General features: G+C 49.0%; 1 protein-coding gene across 1 annotated transcript; it reads left to right on the forward strand.

The window, feature by feature from the left end:
- Positions 1-17,255: 17,255 nt before the first annotated feature.
- Positions 17,256-23,988, forward strand: LOC121580782 (retinol-binding protein 1-like). Its single transcript, XM_041895813.2, has 4 exons — positions 17,256-17,429; positions 17,934-18,112; positions 22,456-22,557; positions 23,266-23,988. The coding sequence occupies exons 1-4, from the start codon at positions 17,357-17,359 to the stop codon at positions 23,314-23,316; spliced, it is 405 nt and encodes a 134-aa protein (XP_041751747.1). The 5' UTR covers positions 17,256-17,356; the 3' UTR covers positions 23,317-23,988.
- Positions 23,989-26,330: the final 2,342 nt, after the last annotated feature.

Raw genomic sequence — 26,330 nt, forward strand, 5'->3', positions numbered from 1 at the left:
GCCAAATCTTTTCAGTCTCCTGAGGGGGAATAGGCTTTGTCGTGCCCTCTTCACGACTGTCTTGGTGTGTTTGGACCATGATAGTTTGTTGGTGATGTGGACACCAAGGAACTTGAAGCTCTCAACCTGTTCCACTACAGCCCCGTCGATGAGAATGGGGGCATGCTCAGTCCTCTTTCTTTTTTTCTTGTAGTCCACAATCATCTCCTTTGTCTTGGTCACGTTGAGGGAGAGGTTGTTATCCTGGCACCACATGGCCAGGTCTCTGACCTCCTCCCTATAGGCTGTCTCATCGTTGTCGGTGATCAGGCCTACCACTGTTGTGTCGTCGGCAAACTTAATGATGGTGTTGGAGTCGTGCCTGGCCATGCAGTCATGGGTGAACAGGGAGTACAGGAGGGGACTGAGCACGCACCCCTGAGGGGACCCCGTGTTGAGGATCAGTGTGGCAGATGTGTTGTTACCTACTCACCTACACACCTACTCATTCAAGGGCTTTTCTTTATTTTTACTATTTTCTACATTGTAAAATAACAGTGAAGACATCACAACTATGAAATAACACATATGGAATCATGTAGTAACCAAAAAATATATATATATTTTAGATTTTAGATTCTTCAAAGTAGCCACCCTTTGCCTTGATGACAGCTTTGCACAGTCTTTGCATTCTCTCAACCAGCTTCATGAGGAATGCTTTTCCAACAGTCTTGAAGGAGTTCCCACATATGCTGAGCACTTGTTGGCTGTTTTTCCTTCACTCTGCGGTCCAACTCATCCCAAACATTCTCAATTGGGTTGAGGTCGGGTGATTGTGGAGGCCAGGTCATCTGATGCATCACTCCATCACTCTCCTTATTGGTCAAATAGCCCTTACACAGCCTGGAGGTATGTTTTGGGTCATTGTCCTGTTGAAAAACAAATGATAGTCCCACTAAGCGCAAACCAGATGAGATGGCATATTGCTGCTGTGGTAGCCATGCTGGTAAAGTGTGCCTTGAATTTTAAATAAATCACAGACAGTGTCACCAGCAAAGCACCCCCACACCATCACACCACCTCATCCATGTTTCACGGTGGGAACCACACATGCAGAGATTATCCGTTCACCTACTCTGCGTCTCACAAAGACACGGCGGTTGGAACCAAAAATCGCACATTTGGACTCATCAGACGAAAGGACAGATTTCCACCGGTCTAATGTCCATTGCTCGTGTTTCTTGGCCCAAGCAAGTCTCTTCTTCTTATTGGTGTCCTTTAGTAGTGGTTTCTTTGCAGCAATTCGACCATGAAGGCCTGATTCATGCAGTCTCGTCTGAACAGTTGATGTTGAGATGTGTCTGTTACTTGAACTCTGTGAAGCATTTATTTGGGCTGCAATTTCTGAGGCTGGTAACTCTAATGAACTTATCCTCTGCAGCAGAGATAACTCTGGCTCTTCCTTTCCTGTGGCGGTCCTCATGAGAGCCAGTTTCATCATAGCGCTTGATGGTTTTTGTGACTGCACTTGAAGAAACTTTCAAAGTTCTTGAAATTCTCCGGATTGACTGACCTTCATGTCTTAAAGTAATGATGGACTGTCGTTTCTCTTTGCTTATTTGAGCTGTTCTTGCCATAATATGGACTTGGTCTTTTACCAAATAGGGCTATCTTCTGCATACCACCCCTACCTTGTCACAACACAACTGATTGGCTCAAACGCATTAAGAAGGAAAGAAATTCCACAAATTAACTATTAACAAGGCACACCTGTTAATTGAAATGCATTGGTTGAGAGAATGCCAAGAGTGTGCAAAGCTGTCATCAAATATATTTTGATTTGTTTAACACTTTTTTGGTTACTACATGGTTCCATATGTGGTATTTCATAGTTTTGATGTCTTCACTATTATTCTACAATGTAGAAAATAGTAAAAATAAAGAAAAACCCTTGAATGAGTAGGTGTGTCCAAACTTTTGACTGGTACTGTATATCACAAGGCCTTTTTTTGAAGGCCTAGTTACACCCTAACACAGTGCTCTGAAACCCTGGGTTTACAGGCCACATTAAGCCTGCAAGTCACATTATGCTGGCTTGCAAAGTGATGTGTAATTCCTATTGAAATCCAGCCAGAGTGAGGATATCCAACAATTTGAACTTTTAATCATCCGTAACCTGCATTGAGAATGACTGGGATAGGGAAATGTCACACCCTGGCTATGGGACTCTAGTTGTTGAGCCAGGGTGTGTTTGTTCTATGTGGTGTGTTTCTATGTTGGGGGTTCTAGTTCGTCTATTTCTATGTTTTGCCTGAGTGACTCCCAATCAGAGGCAACGAGTGTCAGCTGTTGGCTGGTTGTCTCTGATTGGGAGCCATATTTAAACTGTATGTTTTCCCTTTGTGTTTGTGGGTTTTTGTTCCGTGTTCGGTCATTGTCACCGTGGACTTCACGAGTCGTTTGTTGTTTTGTTCGTGCTTTAATTTAATAAAGTAAACATGTTCGCTCAACACGCTGCGCATTGGTCTCTCCCTGACGATCGTGACAGAAAAACCCACCATACCAGGACCAAGCAGCGTGTCCAGGAGCAGGCAGCCTGGTCATGGGAGGAGATATTGGACGGGAAAGGGTCCTGGACCTGGGAGGAGATCCTGGCCGGGATGGATCGCCGGCCATGGAGTGAGACAGTTGAGAGGCGACGGAGAGAGGAGCAACGGCGTAAGCAGTGTCAGCGTCGGACGGTCGAGAGGCAACCCCAAAAAATTTTTTAGGGGGGCACACGGCAGGGGGCGACTGGGCAGCAGGAGGCTGCCACAGGGCGATTAGGTGAGGAGGCCACCAGGTTAAGGGGGCTACTGGCCCAGAGGGAGCAGGAGTTAGTGTTGCAGAGGATGGAGCTATTGGAGGCGATAAGGGAAAGGGTGAGAAATGAGGCACGGCGAGAGGAACTCGGTAGGCAGCTGAGGGAGCGGAGGGTTATGATGAAACCCAGTCCCGCTCCTCACACCAAGCAAGTGGTGTGCGTCACCAGTCCGGTCCGGCCCGTTCCTGCTTCCCGCACTAAGTGTACGGTGCACGTCGCCAGCCCAGCCCGGCCTGTTCCTGTCCCTCGCACCAAGCCTATGGTGTGCGTCGCCAGCCCGGCCCGGCCTGTTCCTGCCCCTCGCACCAAACCTACGGTGTGCGTCGCCGGCCCGGCCCGGCCCGTTCCTGCTTCCCGCACTAAGTGTACGGTGCGCGTCGCCAGCCCGGCCCGGCCTGTCCCTGCTCCACGCACCAAGCCTACGGTGTGCGTCGCCAGCCCAGCCCGGCCTGTCCCTGCTCCACGCACCAAGCCTACGGTGTGCGTCGCCAGCCCGGCCCGGCCTGTCCCTGCTCCACGCACCAAGCCTACGGTGTGCGTCGCCAGCCCAGCCCGGCCTGTCCCTGCTCCACGCACCAAGCCTACGGTGTGCGTCGCCAGCCCAGTCCAGCCTGTCCCTGCTCCACGCACCAAGCCTACGGTGTGCGTCGCCAGCCCAGCCTGGCCTGTCCCTGCTCCACGCACCAAGCCTACGGTGTGCGTCGCCAGCCCAGCCCGGCCTGTCCCTGCTTCACGCACCAAGCCTACGGTGTGCGTCGCCAGCCCAGCCCGGCCTGTCCCTGCTCCACGCACCAGGCCTACGGTGTGCGTCGCCAGCCCAGCCCGGCCTGTCCCTGCTCCACGCACCAAGCCTACGGTGCGCGTCACCAGCCCGGCCCGGCCTGTTCCTGCCACTCGCACCAAGTCTACGGTGCGCGTCGCCAGCCCGGCCCGGCCTGTTCCTGCCACTCGCACCAAGCCAGGGGTGCGAGTCGTCAGCCTGGTCCAGCCCGTTCCTGCTACTCGCACCAAGCCAGGGGTGCGAGTCGTCAGCCTGGTCCAGCCCGTTCCTGCCACTCGCACCAAGCCAGGGGTGCGAGTCGTCAGTCCGGTGAGGCCCGTTCCGGCTCCACGCACCAAGCCAGGGGTGCGTATCGTCAGCCCGGTCCGGCCCGTCGCTGCTCCACGCACCAAGCCAGGGGTGCGAGTCGTCAGTCCGGTGAGGCCCGTTCCGGCTCCACGCACCAAGCCAGGGGTGCGCATCGTCAGCCCGGTCCGGCCCGTTGCTGCTCCACGCACCAAGCCAGGGGTGCGAGTCGTCAGTCCGGTGAGGCCCGTTCCAGCTCCACGCACCAAGCCAGGGGTGCGTATTGTCAGCCCGGTCCGGCCCGTTGCTGCTCCACGCACCAAGCCAGGGGTGCGCATCGTCAGCCAGGTCCGGTCCTTTCCTGCCTCACGCACCAAGCCAGGGGTGCGCGTCGTCTGTCCGGCACAACCCGTGCCTGGGTCACCGGTGCCTAACCAGGTACCGGTCAACGGCTCCACTACGGAGTTGAAGCTAACCGCTCCTGCTACGTCCAGTCCAGCTCCAGCCAGCGGGGCCAGACCGGACCAGGGGCGCTATGGGGGGTTTGTTGGAGGGTGGTGGGCAAGCCCGGAGCCAGAACCGCCGCCGAGGAGGTATGCCCACCCAGCCCTCCCCTGTTTTGCTCTTTTTGAGGCGCGGTCGCAGTCCGCGCCTTTAGGGGGGGGTACTGTCACACCCTGGCTATGGGACTCTAGTTGTTGAGCCAGGGTGTGTTTGTTCTATGTGGTGTGTGTAACGATTCCGGCAGTCTGAGTCGGTTCCTGTCTGTGTATTAGTTTTTCTGCTCGGGATCTCCAGTTTCCCGAGGGTTCTGGAACGCTCCCTGCCTGGTTGCCGGGCTACGTTGCTAGGCGGGAGCTCTCCTGATTTCCACACCTGCATTCCATCAGCAATCTGCACACCTGGCCCTGATCATCACCTTCATAAGCTCTGACCTGACATCCATTCCCTGCCGGATCGTTAGCCATGAACAGTATGTTTGTCCGTGTATCAGCCTTGGAACTTCTAGCGTTAGTTTTGTTGTTTTGCACCTTTTTGACTTGCTGTATACTTACCTCCGTTTTGTTCTATCTGCAGTCACTCACCCGGAACCTTCACCCAACCTCTGCCTGATGGTCGGCGGCTGCCGAGCCATTACTGGACCTACCACTGCACCCTCAACAACCCATCCACGCCACCCGCTCTGTTCCCTGGATTATTCAGCCTCACTCGTGGATCTATTAAATAAACACTCACCTTTGTTTCAACTTACCTTGTCCTGGTCTGCTTCTGGGTTCTGGCTTAGTAAACCGTGACAGAACGATCCGGCCAGTAATGAACCCAGCGGACCTGGACTCTGTTCGCCATGCCATTACCCATCAGGAGAAGATGTTGGGCCATCATAGCACGGTACTACAGGAGATCGCGTTGTCAGTTCGGAACCTTTCTACCGGTCTGACGGAGGTCCAGAACCAGCGCAAGTTTCCGGTGGAGGATCCACTACCGGTTTCACCCATCTCGCCTGCCGCTTCTGGAGCTGTGTCCTTCCGTGAGCCCAAGGTTCCGACGCCGGATAAATATGAGGGGGAGCTGGGAAGATGCCGTTCCTTCCTTATGCAGTGTGGGTTAGTGTTCGATCTACAGCCCTACTCTTATGCCACAGACAAGGCTAGGATAGCCTTTGTGATTGAGTTGCTGCGTGGTCGAGCGCTGAGTGGGCTTCAGCCGTTTGGGAACGACAGGATCCCTGCATGGCTTCATACCAGGGGTTCACGGCCGAGATGAGGAAGCTCTTCGACCATTCCGTCCGAGGGGGGGACGCAGCTAGGCGCCTGTTTTCGCTTCGCCAAGGAACTCGCAGCGTGGCCGACTTCGTGATCGAGTTCAAGACGTTGGCTGTGGAGAGTGGGTGGAATGAGGAGTCTCTGCAAGCGGCCTTTTACCAGGGTCTGTCGGAGCAGCTCAAGGATGAGTTGATCTCCTATCCGGAGCCTAGTGACCTGGACAGCTTGGTAGCCTTGTCTATTCGGGTGGATAATCGAGTCCGAGAGCGAAGGAGGGAGAAGCAATGGGTCCCGTCCAACCGATCAGCTTCTCAGGTTCCAGTCGGGTCGGGGATTGGACCAGAATACGTCGATCATCGTCCACCACACAGGATTAGTGGAGAGGTCCTGTCTCCCGATTCTGAACCCATGCAAGTGGGGCGGCACGGGTTAACCAAGGAGGAGCGCCAACACAGACGTAGGACTAACTGTTGCCTCTACTGTGGTGGTTCGGGACATTACCTCGCCACTGGTTCCCGGCGGTCGTCAAACTGCGCGGCTCGCTAAAGTTGGGAGGACTTTTAGCGAGCCAGTTTCGACCTCTCAATACCTCTGTCAGACCCCGTTTCCCGGCTACCCTTATGAACAGGAATCAGAGCTTAGCGATTAACGCTTTTATCGATTCAGGTGCCGATGGAAGCTTTCTTGATGCCGAGTTGGTGGAACAGCTGGGGCTTTCCAAGGAGCAATTGCCGGAAGCCATTGAAGCTACCACTCTGGACAGCAGTAGTCTGGCACGTATCACGATGAGGACTGAACCGGTTAAGATGCTGTTGTCGGGGAATCATTCTGAGATGATTTCATTCTTCATTCTGCCGTCTTCCCATGTTCCTCTGGTCCTTGGATACCCCTGGCTGAAGGAACACAATCCCACGTTCGATTGGGTGACGGGCAAGGTAACGAGTTGGAGCCTTGATTGTCATGCTAACTGTCTCAAGACTGCCTGTCCCCATTCGGTTCCCAGTCAGGTGATTGAGGCTAAACCCCCCAGATTTGTCCCTGGTTCCCGAGACATATCACGATTTGGGGGAAGTGTTCAGTAAGCAGAAGGCTCTGTCACTCCCTCCCCACCGACCATATGATTGTGCCATCAACCTGTTCCCTGGAGCTGTCTACCCCAAGGGAAGGTTATACAGTATCTCCCGACCTGAACGTGAGGCTTTGGAGACCTACATCAAGGAGTCCCTAGCTGCTGGTCTCGTTCGTCCCTCGTCATCACCCCCTGGGGGCAGGATTCTTCTTTGTGGGTAAGAAGGATGGCTCTCTTCGACCGTGTATTGATTATCGGGGGTTGAATGACATCACGGTCAAGAACAAGTATCCCCTGCCCTTGATGAGTTCTGCCTTCGACTCCTTACAGGGTGCTACGGTGTTCACCAAGCTAGACCTACGCAATGCGTATCACATGGTCCGGATCAGAGAGGGGGACGAGTGGTTGACGGGTTTCAATACACCGATGGGTCACTTCGAGTATCAGGTGATGCCGTTTGGACTGACCAATGCTCCAGCGGTATTCCAGAGTATGGTGAACGACGTCCTGAGAGATATGATCGGTCTCTTTGTGTTTGTTTACCTGGATGACATTCTGATCTTCTCGAAGGAACCTTCCGACCACGTCCAGCATGTCCGGCAGGTTCTGCAGCGATTGTTGGAGAATCGCCTGTTCGTGAAGGCCGAGAAGTGCGAGTTTCACGCCCACACGACATCCTTCCTCGGGTACATCATCTCCAGGGGAGAGATTAGGATGGACCAGGAGAAGGTTAGAGCGGTTCTGGAATGGGCCCAGCCCGGTACGAGATTGCAGCTCCAGAGATTTTTGGGGTTTGCGAATTTCTACCGCAGATTCATCCGGGATTACAGTCGTGTGGCCGCTCCGTTAACTGCCTTGACTTCCAGTATCAGGACCTTCAAGTGGAATCCGGAGGCGGATCGAGCGTTTCTGGATTTGAAGAGGCGATTCACCAACGCACCGATTCTCTCTCAACCGGACACGGCCCGTCAGTTCGTCGTTGAAGTGGGCCGCGTCTGATGTGGGAGTTGGCGCCATCCTGTCGCAGCGATGCTCCACGGACAGTAAACTCCATCCCTGCGCCTACTACTCTCGTCGCCTTTCGCCTGCGGAGAGGAATTACGATGTGGGTAACCGGGAGCTTCTCGCGGTGAAACTTGCCTTGGAGGAGTGGCGCCACTGGTTGGAGGGGGCGGAGCAACCGTTTATTGTCTGGACTGACCACAAGAATCTTGCTTACGTGCAATCGGCTAGACGTCTCAACTCCCGTCCAGGCCAGGTGGGCGTTGTTTTTCGGACGATTCAATTTTTCCCTGACGTTCCGACCTGGATCTAAGAACGGCAAGGCGGACGCCTTGTCCCGGATGTTCTCCAAGACGGAAGAGAGTGGGTCCAAGACCGAGACAATTCTCCCCCGGAACTGCGTCGTGGGAGCAGTTAGGTGGAAGATTGAGGAGGAGGTGATGGCGGCCCTTCGGACGCAGCCCGGTCCCGGTAACGGTCCACCCGGTCGGTTGTTTGTGCCTGAGTCGGTTCGTCCTGCGGTCCTCAAATGGTCCCACGCCAGCAAGATGGCTTGTCACCCTGGCGTGGCTCGGACGATGGCGTTTCTTCGCAGACGTTTTTGGTGGCCTGCCATGGCCGAGGATACTCGGGGTTTTGTTGCTGCCTGTCCAGTGTGTGCGCAGAATAAGAGTACCAATCGGCCCAGCTCTGGACTACTTCACCCCCCTTCCTATTCCCCGGCGACCATGGTCGCATCTGGCCCTGGACTTTGTCACTGGGTTGCCCGCTTCTGAGGGGAACACGGTCGTTCTGACTATCGTGGACAGATTCAGCAAGTTCGCCCACTTTGTGCCAATTGCCAAGCTTCCCTCTGCCTCGAGACGTCCGAGATCCTGGTTAGGGAGGTTTTCAGGGTCCACGGTTTGCCCAGTGATATCGTTTCCGACCGTGGCCCTCAGTTTACCTCTGCTGTCTGGAAGTCCTTCTGTTTGGCCATTGGAGCTACAGTCAGTCTCACATCTGGTTTTCACCCCCAATCTAATGGTCAGGCGGAGAGAGCCAACCAGAAGATGGAATCCACGCTACGCTGCCTGGTCTCTTCCAACCCCACCTCCTGGGTCTCTCAGTTGCCTTGGGTTGAGTATGCCCACAATACTCTCCCTACATCTGCCACTGGGATGTCTCCCTTCCAGTGCCTGTATGGCTACCAACCTCCCTTGTTCCCTTCTCAGGAGAAGGAGCTCTCAGTGCCCTCTGTTCAGGCCCATATTCGTCGTTGCCACCGGACCTGGCATCGGGCCAGAAAGGCACTCCTTAGAGTTTCGGACCGGTATCAGCTCCAGGCGAATCGTCGCCGGATCCCCGCTCCCACCTATACCATCGGAGATAGGGGTCTGGTTGGCCACACGGGATCTTCCTTTACGGACTGAGTCTAGGAAGTTGTTACCGAAGTTCATTGGTCCGTTTGTGGTGGAGAAGGTGATCAATCCGGTGGCAGTTCGACTCAAACTACCGAGGACGCTCAGAGTCCATCCCACCTTTCATGTCTCCTGCCTCAAGCCTGTTTTCCTCAGTCCTCTGTTGCCTCCTCCGCCTCCTCCTCCTCCTCCTCGGATGATCGGAGGTGGTCCTGCCTACACGGTGCGACGCATCATGGATTCCAGACGGCGGGGCCGGGGTTTCCAGTATCTCGTGGACTGGGAGGGGTATGGTCCTGAAGAGAGGAGTTGGATTCCGCGGCGACAGATCCTAGATGCTGACCTCATTCGTGACTTCTACCGCCTCCATCCTGGCGCTCCGGGAGTCCGCCCGGTGGCGTTCGTCGGAGGGGGGTACTGTAACGATTCCGGCAGTCTGAGTCGGTTCCTGTCTGTGTATTAGTTTTTCTGCTCGGGATCTCCAGTTTCCCGAGGGTTCTGGAAACGCTCCTGCCTGGTTGCCGGGCTACGTTGCTAGGCGGGAGCTCTCCTGATTTCCACACCTGCATTCCATCAGCAATCTGCACACCTGGCCCTGATCATCACCTTCATAAGCTCTGACCTGACATCCATTCCCTGCCGGATCGTTAGCCATGAACAGTATGTTTGTCCGTGTATCAGCCTTGGAACTTCTAGCGTTAGTTTTGTTGTTTTGCACCTTTTTGACTTGCTGTATACTTACCTCCGTTTTGTTCTATCTGCAGTCACTCACCCGGAACCTTCACCCAACCTCTGCCTGATGGTCGGCGGCTGCCGAGCCATTACTGGACCTACCACTGCACCCTCAACAACCCATCCACGCCACCCGCTCTGTTCCCTGGATTATTCAGCCTCACTCGTGGATCTATTAAATAAACACTCACCTTTGTTTCAACTTACCTTGTCCTGGTCTGCTTCTGGGTTCTGGCTTAGTAAACCGTGACAGTGTGTTTCTATGTTGGGGGTTCTAGTTCGTCTATTTCTATGTTTTGCCTGAGTGACTCCCAATCAGAGGCAACGAGTGTCAGCTGTTGGCTGGTTGTCTCTGATTGGGAGCCATATTTAAACTGTATGTTTTCCCTTTGTGTTTGTGGGTTTTTGTTCCGTGTTCGGTCATTGTCACCGTGGACTTCACGAGTCGTTTGTTGTTTTGTTCGTGCTTTAATTTAATAAAGTAAACATGTTCGCTCAACACGCTGCGCCTTGGTCTCTCCCTGACGATCGTGACAGGAAAACCATTTTGGTTGCATAAACTGCTAAATATTTTGATGTGCAATTTGGAATTTTAATTTGGGAGCACTAGTGCGCCTAGAAAAATAATCTGCCAGATAATAATTATTCTAATGATTAGGCTTCGCTGTACCGCAGTTTCCAAATGCAGATTCGTGACCGTGGTGGTTGCACCATTGCTACAAAGAGAACCACCTGTCTCTAGCCCAAACCGTTCAAAAGTTGTGAACATATTACCAGCGCTATGTTTTTTCTCCTCTGTTAGCACCGTGGATGCATCTCCATTGGCGGGCCATAAACCATGTTGCGGGCCGTTAACACCTTGTTTAGTCATGTTACCTCATTAGTTAGCTAGGTACCAACATGGTAACTTTACCAGTAGATCCCAAAACATTGGGCACAGAAAGAATGGTAAAGGGATAGCTCCTTCAGGAGATCAATGATCAGAGCAATGAAGAAATGACACATTTGCATGTCCTCACACAAACTTGACATTCTTAAAGAGACAGTGTACAATTTAATGTATTGCGTCTAATTTGCATGTTGACAAACACAAACGTAACATTCTTAAAGAGAAGGTGTGCAATTTTCAATGTAATGCTTCTCAATAGGAAACAGTGCTTTTTACACAATGTAGAAATATAATATTCCACAAATTACTTTTTCAATGACAGTTATTTTTATCAACATTTTATTTTTTATAATAAACAAATGTCTTTAACAGGGTTACATATACATTTTTAGGGCACAACGTCCTTCAAAAGTAGCTAAAATGCATATAGGCCCAATAAAGGCTGTATCTCAATCAATTTAAAAATCTTGTTTTCTGGAGCTCCTAAATTTTGTGGTGCTCTTAACTTTTTTTAGGTTGGGAGCACCAGTGCTACCAATGAAACATTTTCATTTAGAGCCCTGACTGCAGTGGTAAATGGTAGTGACTGGTTATAGTTGAAAAAGTAGGTAGATGGAAAGATGGATTGATTGATAGGATAGGATAGCTTGAATATGTGAAAGCTGGTTTTGTGTATCTAGCTTGAACGGTTCAAGAGTTACTATTATTGTTGGTGGGTTATTATATGCTAATTTATGCTAAATTGAATTGTTATAGTTTATAACATTTTGAAAATGTTAAAGTTATTTTAATATTTGCGCTCAAATGGCTAAAGAACAGTAGCATTTGAAATGTCTACCACTGTGTTCCAAAGGTTGCCATTGAATCCACTATTTATGCTAATTTATGCTAATTAAAATTATATATAGTTTATAAAGGTGATAGAGAATTTGAAGTTAGGATAGCCAGACTGTTTTTAAGGTTGGTCTTGTAGCTTAAATGGTAACCACTGTATGTCTATGGTTCTCATTCAAACCCTCAAAGTACAAATAGTATAAACAATCTGAATAAAAGCAATCTAAGTTGGGTCAGTCTGCACATTTCAACATTGGTTTGGTGTTGATAGCTTAAACGGTTCAAGAATTTTAATTTAGTTAAATACATTTTATTTTAATTTGTCACGTACACAGTTTACAGCGTGTTGTCACGCCCTGACTGTTGTGCTATGTTGATTTTCTATGTTAGATCTAGTATGTGTAGATCTATGTTGGCCGGGGTGGTTCCCAATCAGAGGCAGCTGTAGCTCGTTGTCTCTGATTGGGGACCATACTTAGGCAGCCTATTGGCACTAGTGTGTTGTGGGATCTTGTTCCGTGTTTAGGTATGTTTGTTTTGTGTACCTTGGACTTCACGTTTCGTTTGTTGTTTTGTCATTGAGTTTATTCGGAAAAATAAACATGTACGCATATCACGCTGCGCCTTGGTCCGTCCCGTCTATAAACGATCGTGACAGAAGATCCCACCAAACGAGGACCAAGCAGCGTGCCCAGGAAGAGCGTATAGCGATGTCACAGGTGGGCAAATGGTGGTCATGGGAGGAGATATTCGCGGGGAAAGGGCCATGGGCGAAGGTTAATGCCCAGGCAGGAGAGGAACGACGGCAACACGGAAGCCGGCCGAGGAGGAGGCCCGAGAAGCAGCCCCAATAAAAAATTTGGGGGGGCTAAAGGGGTGGTCGGGGAGCGATAGAGAAGAGCCCCAGCCACTGCACCCGGTTGGGTTTCAGATTGGGTCCCTACGACCTTGGGAAGAGGAGTGGGAACAGTACTACACTGAGGAGTCGGAGGATGACGACGACGAGTGTCTGTTCCCTAACTCGTGGGGGCTTCCGGAGGAGTCCTCACGGGAAGAGGAGTGCCGACGACGGAGACCCGAGAGGCAACCCCAAGAACAATTTTTGGGGGGGCACACGGTGTGGACGACGAGGCAGCAGGAGGCAGCGACAGGGCGGATCTGCAGGTTAGGAGAGGAGGCCACCAGGTTACGGGGGCTATTGGTTCAGAGGGAGCAGGAGTTATTAGGTCAGAGGGAGGCGCTACGGGAGGCTATAAGGGAGAAGGAGAGTGTAGAGGCACGGCGAGAGGAGCTGGTTAGGCAGCAGAAGGAGCGGGGGTTTATAAAGGAACCCAGTCCCACTCCTCGCACCAAGCCAGTGGTGCGCGTCGCCAGCCCGGCCCGGCCTGTTCCTGCTCCCCGCACTAAGCCAGTGGTGCGTGTTCCCAGTACGGCCCGACCCGTTCCTGCTTCCCGCACTAAGCCAGTGGTGTGTGTTCCCAGTACGGTTCGGTCCGTTCCTGCTCCTCGCATCAAGCCAGTGGTGCGCGTCGCCAGCCCGGCCCGGCCTGTTCCTGCCCCTCGCACCAAACCAGTGGTGCGTGTCGCCAGCCCGGCCCGGCCTGTTCCTGCCCCTCGCACCAAGCCAGTGGTGCGCGTCGCCAGCCCGGCCCGGCCTGTTCCTGCCCCTCGCACCAAGCCAGTGGTGCGTGTCGCCAGCCCGGCCCGGCCTGTTCCTGCCCCTCGCACCAAGCCAGTGGTGCGCGTCGCCAGCCCGGCCCGGCCTGTTCCTGCCCCTCGCACCAAGCCAGTGGTGCGTGTCGCCAGCCCGGCCCGGCCTGTTCCTGCCCCTCGCACCAAGCCAGTGGTGCGCGTCGCCAGCCCGGTCCGGCCTGTTCCTGCTCCCCGCACCAAGCCAGTGGTGCGCGTCGCCAGCCCGGCCCGGCCTGTTCCTGCCCCTCGCACCAAGCCAGTGGTGCGCGTCGCCAGCCCGGCCCGGCCTGTTCCTGCCCCTCGCACCAAGCCAGTGGTGCGCGTCGTCAGCCAGTGTCCAGTCCGGCACGGCCCGTGCCTGTTCCACCGGTGCCTGGTCCGGCACCGGTCAGCGGCTCCACTCCGGAGCCAGAGCAATCCGCTCCACCGGAGTCCAGTCCAGCTCCGGTCAGCGGCTCCACACCGGAGCCAGAGCAGTTCGATCCACTGTCGTCGGGTCCAGCTCCAGTCAGCGGTTCCAGTCCAGACCCAGACGTCAGCCCCTCTCCAGGTTCGGGGTCTCCCACACCAGGGTCCAGACAGGGCTTGGTACGTCGTGGGAGGAAGGAGAGGGAGTCCGCACCTTTGGGGGGGGGGGTACTGTCACGCCCTGACTCAAGGGACTCGTATTTGTTGAGTCAGGGTGTGTATTTTCTGTGTTGTGTTGTGCTATGTTGATTTTCTATGTTAGATCTAGTATGTGTAGATCTATGTTGGCCGGGGTGGTTCCCAATCAGAGGCAGCTGTAGCTCGTTGTCTCTGATTGGGGACCATACTTAGGCAGTCTATTGGCACTAGTGTGTTGTGGGATCTTGTTCCGTGTTTAGGTATGTTTGTTTTGTGTACCTTGGACTTCACGTTTCGTTTGTTGTTTTGTCATTGAGTTTATTCGGAAAAATAAACATGTACGCATATCACACTGCGCCTTGGTCCGTCCCGTCTATAAACGATCGTGACACGTGTATAAAAGGTGCAGTGAAATGCTTGCGTGCTAGCGCCCTCAACATTGCAGTACAATAATCAGTATCATAAAAAATATCTAATCATTAGAAGGTAGTACTGTATGCAAAGTGATGGGTTCTGACTTCTAAACTTGAAATATTGTTAATCATCAGTTACCCTATAGAAAAGAGGAGTGCCATAGTCTGGTTTATGCACCAGATGTGAATGGTTATCTGTAGGAGGAATGTATATGGTGGGGTTAATTAAGGTTGGATAGGAGCCAAGGGGCTTTGGAATGTACTGAGTAAAGGAGAGGTAATCACATGATTAGTCACTGATAAGGGTGGAGAGCTGTGGATTAGTGAGGAATGGGGTAGATGTCAGGTCACATTAAGGGAGAAGGAGCAGTTTATTACCCACATCACTTAACTTCCTGCATAGCAATAAACATGTAATGTTTAGAGGGAAGGAGGATACCTCACCCAATTAGGGGTATACTGTATATATTTGTGCTGGTGGAAATGTGTCTTTGTCTGTGCAGCTGTCTGACCCATTGGTTTGAGCTTTCCATAGTAGTCAGTGCATTTTTACAGGGTATTTTTCAGAACCTAACAAAATTAATAAACAGATATGTACACAATAGGATGTACAGTATAGATTATGAATGTGCTATGTCAAGTATAACTGTATTTACAAATGTAAAGTGGGTAGTGTATTGGTCGCAGAGTTAAATAAATAGTATATAATAGAACAGCGGCGTTGAATGTGTGTGTGTGTTTGTTTATGTGTGCTTGTGTGTGTTTATGAGTGCTTGTGTGTGTTTATGTGTGCTTGTGTGTGTTTATGAGTGCTTGTGTGTGTTTATGAATGCTTGTGTGTAAGGGTTGATTCTGTGAGGAGTCAGTGCAAGTAGTCTCTAAGGTGCAGGTCTGAGCAGGTAGACAGCTAGGGTTAGCTGTTCAGCAGTCTGATGGCCTGGTGATAGAAGCTGTCTTGGAGCCTGTTGGTCAGGGACACAATGTTCTGATACCACTTGCCAGATGGTAACGGAGTGAACAGTCCGTGGCTCTGGTGACTGGAGTCCTTGACGATCATCCGGGCCTTTCTCATACACCGCCTGGTATAAATGTCCTGAAGGGCAGGGAGCTCGCCCCCAGTGATGAATTGGGCCGTCCGCACCACCCTCTGTAGAGCCTTGCAGTTGATGGTGGTGCAGTTGCCATATCAGGCGGTGATACAGCCGGTCAAGATGCTCTCGATGGTGCAGTTGTAGAACTTCTTGAGGATCTGAGTGCCCATGCCACATTTCTTCAGTCGCCTGAGGTTGAAGAGCTGCTGTTGCGCCTTCTTCACCATGGTGTCTGTGTGATTGGTCCATGTCAGGTCCTCTGTGATGTGCATGAAGAGGAACTTGAAACTTTTGACCCTCTCCACTGTAGCCCCGTTGACGCAGATGGGGGCATGCACATCCCCTTGTTTCCTGTAGTCCGCGGTCAGTTCCTTGGTTTTGAGGGACGTTGAGGGAGAGGCTGTTTTCCTGGTACTACTCTGCCAGGGCTCTAACCTCCCTGTAGGCTGTCTCATTGCCGTCGGCAATCAGGCCCACCACCGTTGTATCGTCGGCTAACTTAATGATGGAGTCGTGTGTAGAGGGAGTACAAGAGGGGGCTGAGCACACACCCCTGGGGGACCTCCATTTTGAGAGTCAGCGTGGCGGAGGTGTTGTTGCCTCCCCTCCTCACCCGGGGTCTGCCTGTCAGGAAGTCCAGGATCCAGTCACAGAGGGAGGTTCAGACCCAGGGCCATGAGCTTAATGACGAACTTGGAGGGGACTATGCTGTTGGAAGCTAAGCGCTAGTCAATGAACAGCATTCTCACGTAGGTATTCCTCATCCAGGTGGGATAGGGCAGTGTGCAGTGCAATGGCGATTGCGTCGTCCATGGATCTGTTGGCTCGGTATGCTAATTGTAATGGGTCCAGGGTGTCAGGTAAGGTGGAGCTGATGTGGTCCTTAACCATCCTCTCAAAGCACTTCATGATGACAGAGGTGAGGGCTGCAGGGCGATAATCATTTAGGCAGGTTACCTTTGTTTGCTTGGTTACAGGGACAATGGTACACATCTTGAAGCATGTGAGGAAACTATTACATATTCTCTCCGCCACATGGCAAAATTAGTAGAATTGCATGAAATTAGTTTTAAAACTGCAATGTGTAGAATTGCAGAAAATATACTTTAACACTACAAAAAAAACACTGGGCACAGTTGTTAATTCAATGTATATTCCACATTGGTTCAACGTAATTTCATTGAAATGACGTGGAAACAACGTGTATTCAACTAGTGTGCGCCCAGTGGGAAAATTATCCACTGCCAAGAGGGGGTGGCACTAAAATGTTTTGCCTGCTAGGTGGGGCTGCCCCCAAACCAAATATCGCTTAGGGCCCCCAAAAGGCTAGGGGCCTCTCATGGAACAGATGTCGTCATCAACCCATGGATTTTCCATTTTATTTATTTGGTCATAATAAATAATGCCACGTGGTGAAGAATAAATAAGTAGCCAAAATATTTGAGAAAATGATTGTCTTCTTTCTCTGTATATGAGTCAGCAGGAGACAGATTTTGCATCTCTATTCTTCCTCTCAATGTAAGCAGGTGCCTCTATTCTGGCAGACCACATTGAGCTCTTCATTACCCATTCTATATCCTCCTCCATTTGATGTCACACTGGGTGACTCAGAGCTGTCAGAGCTGTCGCCTACAACAGCGAGAAGTACTTTCTAGTAAGCACTCTCGAAATAGCACATGAGTTAATTGTTAATTGATGTAGGCTCTTCTTCCAAATGCAGTTTAGACAGGGACGCATAGGTTGGATTGGGGGTGAGATGAGGTAGCGGATCAGCGACGGAGGCTGGGAATGGATTAGCGGCGTTCCAATTCTTAATAAAGGTAATTGGATTAAAGTGGTTCTGGTTCAAATTGGAGGTATGGACAGCGGTCCAGCATTCGATCGCAAGCAAACAGCGATATCGGATCTCCTTTACCTTTTTCACTGGAAGTAAGGACACTAGAAACAAACAGCTAAGATGCCAGTTGATCTGAATGGGTATTGGAAAATGATCTCCAATGACAACTTTGAGGAGTACATGAAAGCCCTCGGTGAGTTGTTCCAGCGTTTTTCATGGAGTTTTGGTGTGTGGGGACTCGAAAGTGGACGATGCTCGAGGTTACTGGCACTGCGCTCTGCGGTCAATATTTGCGCTCTAGGCATCAATCAAAACCTAAACCAGACATTTTAGCTAACATTACCACAATTAATATATTGACAAATATAGAGGACTATAGCTCAAAATTGGTTTATGAGCACTGGTAGATACTTACTGTTAATGACACATTGGTTGTAACTTTGAATCCTCTCAAATTTCTATTTAAAAAAAAACATATTTTCAAAGGATGTCTAAAAAGAGGTCAAGATTTACTGAGTTGGATCCAGTTATAGGTTGGATCCTACTGAATAGTGCCTACTTTTCACTTAACTTAGTTTTTTGTTTTTAATAGAGTTAAAGGGGTTAGGAGAGAATGAGTGATGTTTGGGAAGCCTTACTGGTCATCAGTATTAAACTCTCTTTCTCTTCTTTCCATGGGGACCCATCCATCACACAGATGTAAATGTTGCCATTAGGAAAATTGCCAACTTGTTGAAGACCGACAAAGACATCAGTGTTGATGGTGACCACATGGTCATCAAGACCCTCAGTACCTTTAAGAACTACAACATGGATTTCCACGTTGGCAAGGAGTTTGAGGAGGATCTGTCAGGGGTGGATGACAGAAAATGCATGGTGAGTCTGTTGTTGTACATTCAAACTACATTTTTATTGGGTCAAAACATCTTCCTGGATATAGACTGCATGGTAACAAGGAGTAAATGTGATGTCTCAGTATGATTTGATCAATCAAATGCCCTCTCAGATTCAAATGGCAGTCTTTATGTGCTTACCCACACCTGACTGAGGTAAGACTGTGAATACAAGGGGCCTTGAGTTGACATTGAGGGGGGAAACGGTCGTTTGCTGCTCCAGAGGGAATCAGCTGAATAAGGCTAAAGACGCCTGAGTGCTGGGGAACACTTATGCCTATAGGGCCAAGCCGAGCTGCACTAAGCTAGCCTGGTTGAGCATCCACCATAGTTGCTGGAACTGCTTAAAAGGACAGCGTGAAAGGAAAAATATCCAAGCCAGCACAGTACAGTTTGGGTCGGCCTCAGTGTGAATCAGGCTAGTCAGGATCTCTGAGAACTGATTATGATCTGCATATTCTTCGCCCCAAAAAGAACTGCCCTTGTAAGCTTGTAGACTAATTACTTTCCAAGCCCATTATATGCTGACTAGATCGGGCACGTGCGTGCGTCCTTGTGTGCCATCGTGCACATGCTGATTTTGTCCATCCACACCAGACGCGATCAGGACACCCAGGTTGAACTCTGAACCAACTATATTCATTTGGGGACAGGTCGAAACACATGAAACATTCATGGCCATTTATCTAGCTAGCTTGCTGTTGCTAGTTAATATGTCCTGGGATATAAACATTGGGTTGTTATTTTACTTCAAATGCACCAGGTCATTTTTTTCTGGATCTTTGTAGAATTTTGACCCATTTTGAGTCACACAAAAACGTGTGTTCTCTACTCCGACAATTAATCCACAGATAAAAGGGCAAACCTAGTCAGTTTCTAGTAATCGCTCCTCTTTCAGGAGTATTCTTCTTCTTCTGTGGACTTTATATGGCGGTTGGAAACCAACTTAAAGGTGCATTACCACCACCAACTGGACTGGAGTGTAGACCTCAGTTCATCTTTCAATCACCAACGCCCAATGAGGAGATGGGAGAGGCGGGACTTGCAGCGTGTCAAGCTTCAAAAATAGAACTAAGTTACACTACTGGTCAAAAGTTTTAGAACACCTACTCATTCAAGGGTTTTTCTGAATTTGTACTATTTTCTAAATTGTAGAATAATAGTGAAGACATCAAAACTATGAAATAACACAGTAGTGGTTTCTTTGCAGCAATTCGACCATGAAGGCCTGATTCACACAGTCTCAGCTGAACAGTTGATGTGGAGATGTGTCTGTTACTTAAACTCTGTGAAGCATTTATTTGGGCTGCAATTTCTGAGGCTGGTAACTCTAATGAACTTATCTTCTGCAGCAGAGGTAACTCTGGGTCTTCCATTCCTGTGGCGGTCCTCATGAGAGCCAGTTTCATCATAGCGCTTGATGTTTTTTGCGGCTGCACTTGAAGAAACTTTCTTCTGTACACCCCCCCTACCTTGTCACAACACAACTGATTGTCTCAAATGCATTAAGAAGGAAAGAAATTCCACAAATTAACTTTTAAGAAGATCACCTGTTAATTGAAATAACTACCTCATGAAGCTGGTTGAGAGAATGCCAAGAGTGTGCAAAGCTGTCATCAAGGCAAAGGGTGGCTATTTGAAGAATGTCAAATAAAAAATATATTTTGATTTGTTTAACACGTTTTTGGTCACTACATGATTCCATATGTGTTATTCCATAGTTTTGATGTCTTAACTATTATTCTACAATGTAGAAAATAATAAAAAATTAAGAAAAACCCTGGAATGAGTAGGTGTCAAAATTTTTGGACTGTATATTTTGGCACCTGGCTACGCAGACAAGCAGTTTGGATGAAATGATTGAATAACATATGTGTAAATGTATTTTGTAACACGAGCAGTGTGGTCATCATGTTATCCATCACCTTGTGCTCTGCTGCGAGTAGGCTACAATCAGGGAATGAAGTGACGTCTTCTGTTATTGACCACTGGGACAACTATTTAATGTTCATAAGTTACCATTTGTGAGTCCAAATCATAAAGACTTTATTATACCTTTATGACTATTTATACAGTTGACTGCTGACTTGTTTATGCCATGAAAGAGCTGGTGTGTATAATATCTGGTCAGTATTGTGTATATATAGTCATAATGACTTAGCACTAGGAGAACGCTCCTGTTGGTATGAATATTAACTGGCTTGGTGTAGTGTTTTGAAAATGCTGATGGATAGAATGATTCATATCAAAATGGTTGACTCTCTGTGGAGTAGCTGGTTGTGATAACAGTACAGGCACTGACCTGTATATAACTGCATTCTCATGTTTCTCTTTTTTTTTGGGGGATTTCTCGTTTTTCTTATCGGTATTGTTACCTTATTGTGCATTGTTGGGAAAGAGCTTGCAACTTAAGCATTTCACTGTACTGTTTTACACCTGCTGTATCCGTGACTTCAACAACATGGGAAGAAGATCTCATTCAAGTCCTTTAGCATATTATTTTCTCCATCATGAAACAGTAAACTCAACAAAATGCATATGTTTGCTATGCTGAGAAAAGTGTGTGTTTGTTTGCAAGCTTCTGTTTGCATGTGTGTTCCCTGTAAGTTGTTCTACATACACAGTGAGGGAAAAAAGTATTTGATCCCCTGCTGATTTTGTACGTTTGCCCACTGACAAAGAAATGATCAGTCTATAATTTTAATGGTAGGTTTATTTGAACAGTGAGAGACACAATAACAACAAACAAATCCAGAAAAACGCTTGTCAAAAATGTTATGAATTGATTTGCATTTTAATGAGAGAAATAAGTATTTGACCCCCTCTCAATCAGAAAGATTTCTGGCTCCCAGGTGTCTTTTATACAGGTAACGAGCTGAGATTAGGAGCACACTCTTAAAGGGAGTGCTCCTATTCTCAGTTTGTTACCTGTATAAAAGACACCTATCCACAGAAGTAATCAATCAATCAGATTCCAAACTCTCCACCATGGCCAATACCAAAGAGCTCTCCAAGGATGTCAGGGACAAGATTGTAGACCTACACAAGGCTGGAATGGGCTACAAGACCATCGCCAAGCAGCTTGGTGAGAAGGTGACAACAGTTGGTGCGATTATTCGCAAATGGAAGAAACACAAAATAACTGTCAATCTCCCTCGGCCTGGGGCTCCATGCAAGATCTCACCTCGTGGAGTTGCAATGATCATGAGAACGGTGAGGAATCAGCCCAGAACTACACAGGAGGATCTTGTCAATGATCTCAAGGCAGCTGGGACCATAGTCACCAAGAAAACAATTGGTAACACACTACGCCATGAAGGACTGAAATCCTGCAGCGCCCGCAAGGTCCCCCTGCTCAAGAAAGCACATATACAGGTCCGTCTGAAGTTTTCCAATGAACATCTGAATGATTCAGAGGAGAACTGGGTGAAAGTGTTGTGGTCAGATGAGACCAAAATCGAGCTCTTTGGCATCAACTCAACTCGCCGTGTTTGGAGGAGGAGGAATGCTGCCTATGACCCCAAGAACACCATCCCCACCGTCAAACATGGAGGTGGAAACATTATGCTTTGGGGGTGTTTTTCTGCTAAGGGGACAGGACAACTTCACCGCATCAAAGGGACGATGGACGGGGCCATGTACCGTCAAATCTTGGGTGAGAACCTCCTTCCCTCAAACTAGGGCATTGAAAATGGGTCGTGGATGGGTATTCCAGCATGACAATGACCCAAAACACACGGCCAAGGCAACAAAGGAGTGGCTCAAGAAGAAGCACATTAAGGTCCTGGAGTGGCCTAGCCAGTCTCCAGACCTTAATCCCATAGAAAATCTGTGGAGGGAGCTGAAGGTTCGAGTTGCCAAACGTCAGCCTCGAAACCATAATGACTTGGAGAAGATCTGCAAAGAGGAGTGGGACAAAATCCCTCCTGAGATGTGTGCAAACCTGGTGGCCAACTACAAGAAACGTCTGACCTCTGTGATTGCCAACAAGGGTTTTGCCACCAAGTACTAAGTCATGTTTTGCAGAAGGGTCAAATACTTATTTCCCTCATTAAAATGCAAATCAATTTATAACATTTTTGACATGCGTTTTTCTGGATTTTATTTACTGTTATTCTGTCTCTCACTGTTCAAATAAACCTACCATTAAAATTATAGACTGATCATTGCTTTGTTAGTGGGCAAACGTACAAAATCAGCAGGGGATCAAATACTTTTTTCCCTCACTGTATGGTCGTGCACACTCTGTGTGTGTGTGTGTGTAGGTGGGTCATGTTCCTAACTGACAGTAGAATGCATAATGGTGTCTCTCCTCTCTTCCCGTAGACCACTGTCTCATGGGAGGGGGACAAGCTGGTGTGTGTTCAGAAGGGAGAGAAGGAGGGCCGAGGCTGGACCCATTGGGTGGAGGGAAATATGCTTTATTTGGTAAGAGAGTATATTCATTCATTTCATTTGAATGCAAGTCTACTTCCTCAGTTCCTGATTTCACTTTTTGTCACAACAGATCTCAGATCAGGTGATTTAAAACATGTATATAAATAGATAGGCTATAGAAAAAAATAGCAGAGATGAAAACTCCAGTTTTTGTTCAAATATAGCTGGTTTCTGGCTTTGGTAACATCATAAACAAGATTTGAACAAAGCATGAACCACTAGGGAAAATGCTTCATGACTAAATTCATAAACTTTGTGGATAGGATTGGAGTCTAAAGACCCTTAATGGAATTGGCCCCTTATAGTGCACCCCAGGTTAACTCATACACACAAATATTAGTACATTTATTGACCTCTACAATGACTTCATTACCTTGTCATTACCGATTTTCATTGCTATGATTATTGTAATTAAAGCTAAATAAAAGGCATTTGACTGCCAAATTATTTAGTCAAAGTGAATCCAACAGATGTTCGCAATCTGTGGCCAATAAATTATTAGTTGGCAAAGCGGCTCCCTGTAGTCACTAATCCCCGGATTCACTGAACAGCAGTGGCCTCTGGTGGTTAGAAATAGAACTGCAAGTACAAGTGCTTTGCCTATGGTTATTCTCCATAAAGAATGAATCAAAGGGATTTGTAAAAAATCCTGTTCAATCTCTTGATGGAACATCATTTTACCTTCTGTTCTCCCTGCAGGAGCTGAGAGTTTGTGGAGTTGTGTGCAAGCAGGCTTTCCAGAAAACCTAAACCAGCACTGGAACAACAGAACGGCGCACCCGACCTGAGAGCTCAAGACAGACATGAACATTGCCCGAGCCTGTGACAGAGAACCCCCTATTGCAATCTTCCGTCTTCCCATCCATCCATTCATCCTTCCTTATTTCCATCCATCCTTTTACATTTAATTCCATCAAGACTGTTGCCTTGCCCCCCTCAAACTATCCACAACAGGGGTGATGTAACAAAAAGGAAAACAACTGTTCATCACTGTACTGTAACTCTGTCTCATGTTATATGTGTGTGTACGCATTTGCACTGTGGTAGTTGTGGTAAGCTTTGTGATTAGTGCCTCAATCTCTGATAATGCACTGGACTGATAACTGGGGGTGAACTTGACCAGTACGAAGGAAGGTTTCAATGTAAAGTCAACTAATATTTAGGCCAATATTAATTCAAACACACACATTTTAGGATGCATAAAGAAATGACAAATCTGTATAGAAAAGAGTGAAGTAAAGAATACAAATAAATGTAAGAAGATGCAGTGATCACGTAACCAGGAAAACTGAAGAAGATGCAGTGATCACGTAACCAGGAAAACTGGAGAAGATGCAGTGATCACGTAACCAGGAAAACTGGAGAAGATGCAGTGATCACGTAGCCAGGAAAACTAGATCTGAAAAAGACAAGTGGATTGTTAGTGGGATTTATGAAATTTAGTGTAAAAAATAAAATAAAAAATTCAAATCACAGTTGATGTCTCTTTGTATCTGAAAAGTCCACTCTTACCTTTGATCATCCCCAAGGGATTTTAAAAGTACCCTTTCCAAATCCCAGAGACAAAGACAGACCTCTGGAGAGAGACAAAGACAGACAGACAGACAGACAGACAGACAGACAGGTGGAGAGAGACAGAGACAAAGACAGACAGACAGACAGACAGACAGAGATGGAGAGAGACAAAGACAGACAGACAGACAGAGATGGAGAGAGACAGAGACAAAGACAGACAGACAGACAGACAGAGATGGAGAGAGACAAAGACAGACAGACAGACAGACAGACAGACAGACAGACAGACAGACAGAGATGGAGAGAGACAGAGACAAAGACAGACCGACAGACAGACAGACAGAGATGGAGAGAGAGACAGACAGACAGACAGACAGACAGACAGACAGACAGACAGACAGACAGACAGACAGATGGAGAGAGAATAAAAAAGGTGATCACTCATATTGAGTAAACCAATCAAATCAATACAATTTAATCTATAAAGCCCAACAGTTGTCACAAAGTGCTTTACGTGGTCCATTCCCACAAATTCTGGTTGACATAACCAATCAATTAGCAATCCATTAAGCAATCTATCAAACAGTTATCATCACCAGCCTTCTCATACCTTTTAACTTTACTTAGCCAGCTGGCTGCTATCTTCCTCTCCTCCTTTCTAATGTTCATTTTCTGTCTTTTTCTCCATCTCTTTCTTTCTTTCCTCTCCCTCTTCATTTCCTCTTTAGCTCAAGCTGTCCCTCCATCCTTTTCTCCACCTCCTTCACAATCTCTTTTCCCATTAACCACTCCTCCCGTTCCTCCATACTCCATCCTGATCTCTTCAGTTTTTTAATAGTTTCCCTCACCTCTCATTCTCATCTCTTCCATCCACAACTTGTTTCTTTCTTCCCATCTCTCCTCCCTTCTCTCCTCCCATCTCTCCTGCCGTCTCTCCTCCCATCTCTCCTCCCATCTCTCCACCCATCTCTCCTCCCATCTCTCCTACCGTCTCTCCTCCCATCTCTTCTCCCATCTCTCCTCCCATCTCTCCTCCCATCTCTTCTGCCATCTCTCCTCCCATCTCTCCTCCCATCTCTTCTGCCGTCTCTCCTCCAATCTCTTCTCCCATCTCTCCTCCCATCGCTTCTGCCATCTCTCCTCCCATCTCTTCTGCCATCTCTCCTCCCATCTCTTCTGCCGTCTCTCCTCCCATCTCTCCTCCCATCTCTTCTGCCATCTCTTCTGCCGTCTCTCCTCCAATCTCTCCTCCCATCTCTCCTCCCATCTCTCCTCCCATCTCTTCTGCAATCTCTCCTCCCATCTCTCCTCCCATCTCTCCTCCCATCTCTTCTGCCATCTCTCCTCCCATCTCTCCTCCCATCTCTTCTGCCATCTCTCCTCCCATCTCTCCTCCCATCTCTCCTCCCATCTCTCCTCCCATCGCTTCTGCCATCTCTCCTCCCATCTCTTCTGCCATCTCTCCTCCCATCTCTTCTGCCATCTCTCCTCCCATCTCTTCTGCCAGCTCTCCTCCCATCTCTCCTCCCATCTCTTCTGCCATCTCTCCTCCCATCTCTTCTGCTGTCTCTCCTCCCATTTCTCCTCCCATTTCTCCTCCCATCTCTTCTGCCATCTCTCCTCCCATCTCTTCTGCCGTCTCTCCTCCCATCTCTTCTGCCATCTCTCCTCCCATCTCTTCTGCCATCTCTCCTCCCATCTCTCCTCCCATCTCTTCTGCCATCTCTCCTCCCATCTCTTCTGCCGTCTCTCCTCCCATCTCTCCTCCCATCTCTTCTGCCGTCTCTTCTGCCGTCTCTCCTCCCATCTCTCCTCCCATCTCTTCTGCCATCTCTCCTCCCATCTCTTCTGCCATCTCTTCTGCCATCTCTTCTGCCGTCTCTCCTCCAATCTCTTCTCCCATCTCTCCTCCCATCGCTTCTGCCATCTCTCCTCCCATCTCTTCTGCCATCTCTCCTCCCATCTCTTCTGCCGTCTCTCCTCCCATCTCTCCTCCCATCTCTTCTGCCATCTCTTCTGCCGTCTCTCCTCCAATCTCTCCTCCCATCTCTCCTCCCATCTCTCCTCCCATCTCTTCTGCCAGCTCTCCTCCCATCTCTCCTCCCATCTCTCCTCCCATCTCTTCTGCCATCTCTCCTCCCATCTCTCCTCCCATCTCTTCTGCCATCTCTCCTCCCATCTCTCCTCCCATCTCTCCTCCCATCGCTTCTGCCATCTCTCCTCCCATCTCTTCTGCCATCTCTCCTCCC

This window comes from Coregonus clupeaformis, chromosome 14 (genome assembly GCF_020615455.1).
Source record: "Coregonus clupeaformis isolate EN_2021a chromosome 14, ASM2061545v1, whole genome shotgun sequence".
Lineage (NCBI taxonomy): Eukaryota > Metazoa > Chordata > Actinopteri > Salmoniformes > Salmonidae > Coregonus > Coregonus clupeaformis.

Bases quoted from the DNA above. Each gene is read 5' to 3' on its own strand.
- LOC121580782 (XM_041895813.2), top strand. From the start codon at position 17,357: ATGCCAGTTGATCTGAATGGGTATTGGAAAATGATCTCCAATGACAAC. The intron at 17,430-17,933 runs GTGAGTTGTTCC...TCCATCACACAG, and splicing joins GGAGTACATGAAAGCCCTCG to ATGTAAATGTTGCCATTAGG. The intron at 22,558-23,265 runs GTAAGAGAGTAT...TTCTCCCTGCAG, and splicing joins AGGGAAATATGCTTTATTTG to GAGCTGAGAGTTTGTGGAGT.